This window comes from Alosa sapidissima, chromosome 8 (assembly GCF_018492685.1).
Source record: "Alosa sapidissima isolate fAloSap1 chromosome 8, fAloSap1.pri, whole genome shotgun sequence".
Taxonomy (NCBI): domain Eukaryota; kingdom Metazoa; phylum Chordata; class Actinopteri; order Clupeiformes; family Clupeidae; genus Alosa; species Alosa sapidissima.
The window spans coordinates 19,681,978-19,689,477 of NC_055964.1; the positions used below are offsets into that span (position 1 = coordinate 19,681,978).

General features: G+C 47.3%; 1 protein-coding gene across 3 annotated transcripts in view; it reads right to left on the minus strand.

Moving 5' to 3' along the window:
* LOC121716036 overlaps positions 1-7,500 on the minus strand; it is a 56,429-nt gene that overhangs the window by 11,407 nt on the left and 37,522 nt on the right. For all 3 annotated transcript variants that reach the window (XM_042102172.1, XM_042102173.1, XM_042102171.1), the window contains 2 exons: positions 2,471-2,629; positions 259-406 (listed from right to left, as the gene is read on the minus strand). In XM_042102172.1, the coding sequence (XP_041958106.1) occupies positions 259-406; positions 2,471-2,629 (307 nt within the window). The remainder of the gene's footprint in view (positions 1-258; positions 407-2,470; positions 2,630-7,500) is intronic.

Genomic DNA, 7,500 nt, shown 5'->3' on the forward strand with positions numbered 1-7,500 from the left:
TCAAAATCATATATTCCCTCAAATCAGCAAGAGACAAACACCTGGCTTCCACCTTTGTGCCCTTGAGCCAAGGCACTTATCCCCAAGTTGCTCTGAGGAGACTGGACCTTGTAGTAATTGGCATATGTAGGTCACTTTGGTCAGTTTGGATGAAAGCGGTAGCCAAATGAATAAGTAAATAAGTACGTAAACACTAGATAACTAATATCAACAGCCGGTAGAGTTATCGCTTCATAATGCTGCGGTTGTGTGCGGTACCTTGCAGTGGGACACACAGACTGTGTGTGACGCTGTCCTGGAAGGCCTGGTAGGATCGGCGCACGCCCTGAATGAGCTCCTCTGTGTAGGTGACCTGCAGGCTGTACAGGCTTCTGTGGAACTCCAGCTCGGCTTGCAGAGCCTCCACCTGGGGCCAAACACACACACGCAGACAACGCAGACACGCAGACACACAGACCACACAGACACACACAAGGCCCTCAGTTATTACAGAAGAGTCAACAAGCACAGCAAGTAATACAAACACATCAACAAGCTCTCAGTCAAAACGCTGACAATTAAAATGAATGTATCAACAAGCTCTTAGTCAACTTCTGACAACTGATACAAATAATAAACACTCTTTCACCACACACACGAAATACAGGTCACTAATACAGAACAGCCGTGCTATTGTTTGGGAATAACTCGTCGGATTTATTTGCATAGAAAAGTGTGTTTCACAGCTTCCAGTCAATGTTTGCCATTGACTGTACACAGATGGGGAAAGATACACTTCCCTCCCGGCAATACACAACGGAACCCAAGGACGCCTCTAGTGTACTGCCTTGCAAAAACTATGCGCATAACTTACAAAACATCAGCTGCACAGAACCGACTCGCCCACCAAAAACTGCCCCCAAGCTGAACGCAGTGGACTCCACAAACACTTGACCAAAAGAGAAGTACAATGCATCAATATGATATAACCATTAACCTCTCCCAAGGGTGCACACGCGGGCTTCTGACATGAAGACACATCACTTAATAAAAAACGGCATTGTGCAGTGTTCGACGACACCCTGTGAGCCGCTCCAAGTAAGAGGTCATGTTATGAGGTGGCTACATGAGAGCTGATCATCTCATTTTGAGGCTGGAAACAGAGGCCTTTAAAAATGCATTATGGCCCCCATAACGGCACGCTGGTGCGGCGCCTGCGGTAGGATCGCAGGGCCTGGCTGCAGTGCGGCGTCACAACAAGTGTTGCATAAATCATCTTGTTGAGCCTGGCAGGCCAATGGTGGGTCATGAATGATTGATGCTCCCCCATAGTACCTCTCACCCCATTCAACTCCCACTCTCCATTTCTTTCTTTCTTTCTTTCTTTCTTTTCCCTCCCTCCCCATCTCTCTCTCTCTCTCTTTTCCTCTCTTTCTCTCTCTCTCTCTCTTTTCAATTCCTAATGCATGGCCTGGGCTTTCTCGTGAAATAACAGCTTTCGATGACCCTCCAGGCATGTGTGTGTGTGTGGGGGGGGGGGGGGGGTGTAGGGAGAGGAGGGGAGGGGAGGGAGGGTTATTCCTGTATGAAATATTGATCGATATTGATGGACTATTACTACACACAACATCCTGTGGGCAGAGTGAGGCAGCTGGAGCGGAGTGGAGTGTTGGATCCCGGGGCGGCGGCACCAGCCACGGCCTCTCACAGCTGATGTGTTTTTAATGTGCGCCCGTCTGATGGACTGATATCAAAGCAGCTTTGTGCTTTGGAGAAATTCTCTTTTCCAAAAAGCTTAGAGATAAATAAGAGACTGTTAAAAATGGATATATCTATCAATGTATGAGGCAAGAAAAGTCTCAATGTGTGAGTTTCTCTGTGATCTTTGCATCCCATGAGCCATTCATCTGACTGATTTCAAAGTTGGCGAGTATATTGCATAAGTGAGTGAAGCATCAAGTGTAAAGCTGTTTGGATATGAAACAAACAAAAGACACTCAAAGACAACATTGTGCAACTTCAAAACAGTGACAACTGACTGTGCGGTGTGCCTACAGACATGAAAACATTCAGCGAATCTTCACCTCAACAATATGGCACCCAACACTGGCATGGGCATGTTTTGTATGGGCACCATGCTAGTGCTTAATAATGTAGCAAGCTGAAAAATGAATATTGCCATGAAATACTGCATCAGTATATCACCACAGTGAGTTATGTCCTCTGAATAAGTCAAGTTAGCAAGTGAAGTCAGTACAGTAATGCAAGTGAGCATAGATTGACTGACTGAGAAAAAAGAGTGAATAGTGACTAATTAATAAAGTCACTTAGTATGGACTGGGTCAGAATGATGCATTACTGTGTGTGGTCTGCATGCATGTACTTATCTCTCTCTGTGCGGGCGTGCGTGCGTGTGTTCTCCATGCATGTATTTCTGTGTGTGTGTGTGTGTGTGTGTGTATGTGTATGTATGTGTGCGTGTCAGACCCACCTGCTGCAGGGCCATGAGCTGTGCGTGGTTGGAGGCTCGGCACAGTGCCTCGGCAGCCCTCCTGGCCCGCTGCTGAGGGGCCCCTCTGGGAAAGGCCGGCAGAGACGCCAGCACCTCCTCTGGCCTCAGCTCCAGGCTCACCTGCTGCTCCGAGCCTACCTGTAAAACACACACACACACACTGAGAAGGGAGGTGGGCTGCGTGACAGAAAAAGTACACGAGAAAGAGGGAGAGAAAGAGGGAGACAGAGAGGTAGAAAGAGAGGGGGGGGCATAAGAGAGAGAGGGAGAGGGGGAGAGAGATAGAAAGAGAGAGAGAACTACCACAAAGAAAAAGAAAAACATGTGACAGATTCACATGGAGCCAGTGGCCTGTGACTGCTCATACCTTCCCAAACTCAAAACATGCCAGCGCTCACAAAAGCCCCAGCCGCTAAGCGCACAGACTGCTGAGCCGGCCCCCGCACACACCTGGGGGAGCATTTCAAGGCTTTATGGATGAGTGGTTACAGGCGGCGCAGACCCAGAGGGTGGGTAGGGTTGTATATACATATATATGTATGTGTATGTGCGTGTAAATGTGGGTTTCATATGTGTGTGTGTGTGTGTGTGTGTTTCATATATGTGTGTGTGTGTGTGTGTGTGTGTGTGTGTGTGTATATGTGGGTTTCATATGTGTGTGTGTGTGTGTGTGTGTGTGTGTGTGTATATGTGTATATGTGGGTTTCATATGTGTGTGTGTGTGTGTGTGTTTCCCGCCCATTGTCCCCATCCCACCTCCCCACTTCAGCCCTCTGACATGATCACACTGGGCAGCAGCAATCGCATGGGCAGAGGTCATGAGGCGCCAGTCACATGACTCCCCCCAGACCACCCCGTCAGTGTGTCTCGCACGGCCCACTGGCCTCTCCTCTCTGAGAGCGCTCCGAGAGGAGAGACCAGGAGAGGCCAGGGCTAGGTGTAAAAGGCACATGACCGTGGCGTGTCAAGTCCCCTACGTCCAGACTAACGCCCAGCCCCGACTAATCCGACTAATCTCACAGGACGTGTTGGACAAATTACCCACAGCCTGTGTGTGTGTATGTGTGTGTGTATACATTTGAGTGTGTGTGGGTGTCTGAGAGTTTGTGTATATATGAGTTTGAGTGTGGGTGTGTGAGGAGTTTGTCAGAGTATGTGCACGAAAGAGGAAGAAAGTGTGTGAGTGTGTGTGTGAGTGTGTGTGTTTTTTTTTTATCTTCATTTCTAAACGTCTTTTTACACCAGCGGTTTGAACTAGGTGGTAACAGCAACATCATGAAACCAAATGAAAAGTGCTCGTTCTCTTAAAAACATGTTTTTAAGAGAACGAGCACTTTTCATTTGGGGTAGGGTAGAGAAAATGGAAATCGATGGGTTCAATCTGTGCACTGGCCTAACCTGCTCCAAAGTAAAAGTGCATAGTATACATCAAAGAGACAGTTTTAAGAGCTTTTGAGATATTCTGAGATGCTTTGCAGATCCTCCACTTAACATGGTGCTCTTCTGCTCTTCATGGGTAGGCTCTTGCCAAAGACATTCCAACTCAACACAGAGAGTCAAAGACAGCAATTACCCTCAGTGTCAGTTTAGGGAATGGACATAAAAAGCTGCACTTCACTCACACACGAGCCTTTTCTTCCACGCATAAAGCAAAGATATCAGCAATATCCTCAGATAGCCCATCTATGTGTCTCCAAGCCTCTGAAGTTCTGCTTGGTGCAGGGAATGACAGAAAGGCGGCAGGCCCCCCCCCCCCCCCCCCCCACACACACACACACACACACACACACACACTCCTGTGAATGATACATCAGCATTCACAGGCTCATTGCCTAACACATGTATCTACCACAGGCTTTTACAGATCAAAGGTTTTGCTAGGACTAAGCCAGATAAAATGTGTTATTAACCGACTAGCAATCATAAAAAAACACTGTTTAATTAGCTGGCAAATGGGGAAAATGTGCTCAAAATGTGCTAAAAAGGACCTTGAGTTTTACAATGAGCCTAAAGTTTTAGTGTAAACTGATTCTAACCACACACACACACACACACACACACACACACACACACACACACACACACACAACAACTCCCTCTCCACTCCAGAGAAGTCTTTCAGCAGGTCTGCCATTTGATCATCAGCAGTTGAGAATAATCTGAGGGTGAGGGGTTAAAAGCCTGCTGTCTCGTTGTTTACAATTAACTGTGTAATACAGGGCCGTGATCTATTTGGCCGGTGCGAATAAACACCATCCATTGCCATGACAAGTCTTTAACACACACCAACTCCGCTTCTCTCCAGAGGCTCAAACTCCAGGCAGACAGGCCTTTGAAGCGGTGAGGGTTTATTATGACGTCTAATGGAAATACTGTCCTAGCGAGGAATGAGGCTCACGGATTACTCAGCGAAAAAGCAGGACAAATGAAGTTATTATTTGGATTACATGTGATCGTTTCTCTTCCGGGTGTTTACCTAAAGGATGTGGGATATTTTCAATAGCTGTCTCTATGAAAAAAAGCTTACGGTCGAAACGGGCAGGTTCCTCGCACGAGAAACCTCCTGCAATGAGTTCATACTTTTAAGGACGCTGGAAGAGAGAGAGAGAGAGAGAGAGAGAGAGAGAGAGAGAGAGAGAGAGAGAGAGAGAGAGAGAGAGAAAAGTGCCTGTGTTTAAAAGATGACATTTCCAGTGTGATACATAATGGATCGAAGGCCATATGTTCGCATTTGACTCAATAATTTACTCAGACTTAAAATTCAAATAAACAGAATATCAAGTGATACACTGCAGACAGCTCGCTCACGGCCTCCCAGGAAGACTCAGACACACACACGCACACACACATATATACACACGCTCTCACAGACACACACACAGACACACACACATATATACACACGCTCTCACAGACACAGACACACACACACACACACGCACACACATATATATACACACACACTCTCACACACACACACACACACACACACACACACACACACACTGTGTCTGATTGAGCGGATACAAGAGAGTGAATTCTAATGATGCAGGGGGGCCACTGCTGGGTATTTCAGTATGCACGAGTCTCGCGGGTAATTAAGAGTGACAGATCTGCACTCTAAGGTAGAGAAAAAAACAGGATGAAACAGTGAGAAAAAGAAAAAAGGGGGCGGGGAAGGGGGGGGGGGGCTACAAACTGCTACTCGGCACTCCATTTTCCACAGACACTTTCTTCCCCAATTTCCGTTTTGTTTTTATTCTTTAAACCCATCTCTTCCTGCCCGTCTCTCCCCCTCTGTCTCTTCAATTCCCACCGCCCGCTGTTAAACACTTTCACAAGAGCTGCAAAAGAATAGAGACACGCAGAAAAGTGAAACCTTAAAACCTGAAATCGCTTTCATTTATTTCCCACACAGTGTGCAATCATCGTCACGATTTTAGTCCCTGGCACTCTCAGACACAGGCAGGGGGACGTGCTGTCTGGGCAGCGCTAACTAGGTCCCTGCTGCCCCCCCTCCCTGGGGAGGTCCCACTGCCCCCCCCCCCCGCCCCACTCCACCTCTCCCCAACTGCCCCAAACACACACACACACACACACACACACACACACACACACACACACACACACGAGCTGGGCAGCGGCCTGTTTACACCTGCTCTTGGCTTCTGTTTAGCTGTGTGCCAATTAAGCACTAATGAAATGGTGGGTGCTTGGCGAGCGGCTTCTCCGCTCTGATCCCACCGAGAACTTTGATCCCCCCCCCCCCCCCCCCCCCTTTTTTTTCCTCTCTCTCCCACCCCGCACTTTCTGACAGATAAGGTGTCAGTGCTGAGCCTAAACCTTCTCTCTGGAGCAAATCCAGTTCATTAAAATGAAGGGCTTAGAGTGGCAGCGAGAGCGAGGGAGAGAAGGAGGGAGAGAAGGAGAGAGAGAAAGGGAGCGAGAGAGGAAGGGGAAAAATGCAGGGAGAGGAGGGGAGGGATATTTATGGTAAAGCACCTCAAGTGTTGGGAGATTTATAATGATCTCCTCATGTGAGTTGGAGTTTTTACGCCTGGCGAGCGGGACGATGCGAACAGGTGGATACAGCTGGGGGCTTGTGATTGGGAAGAAAACAAAGAAAGAAAGAAAGAAAGAAAGAAAGAAAGAAAGACAGTCAGAGAGAAAGTGTGTGTGTGTGTGAGAGAGAGAGAGAGAGAGAGAGAGAGAGAAAGAGAGAGAGAAAGAAAAAAAACTGCAAAGAGATTCAAAGTGGCTTTTCATAGTGTTACAAAAGGCAACTCCAGTCCAATCTGAATTACAACTAGATGTACCGCAGAGCGGTACAAAATATGACCGCCGCCCAGTCCAGCACGTTTTCCACAAAAATAAGTCACGCTGAAAGGCATATATGATTCTAACGGTCTCACTGAATTGCATTATGCACACTCAATTCTCACTGGTATCTGCTAGACAACAAGTACCAAAACATGATTAGTTCATATATTTCACATGTAATATACATTTTATACAACCCCACCCCCATCTTGTCTGTTCATAATTCTGAGAAATTCTTGAATTGTGTGCATGTGTGCGTGTACATGTTTATGTTTATGTGTGTGTGGGTGTGTGTGTGTGCGTGCATGTGCATGTGCGTTTGCCTGTTTATGTGCCTGTGTGTGTGCATGTGCATGCATGCGTATATATGTCTACTGTGTGAGTATGTGTCATACGTAGGATTACTGTGAATGTATGTGTGTGCGTGTGTATCTGTTTATGCACATGTGTGCATATGGAATGGGTTTACATGACCCCTGGAGGCAAACATAGGCAAAAAATTGGTCATCCTAGGCCCTACGGTTCTCAAGATATTCACAGAAAAACTGTGTCTGCCCTACCCTCCTTTCGGGGGGTCCAGTCCAGCGGGGGGGCTACAGATCAAAACGAAAAGCGATGGTTCCATGCTATCCATGTGGGGGTTACATGCCCACCAAGTTTCGTGTATCCCGGGTCTTTCAGGGCCTGTC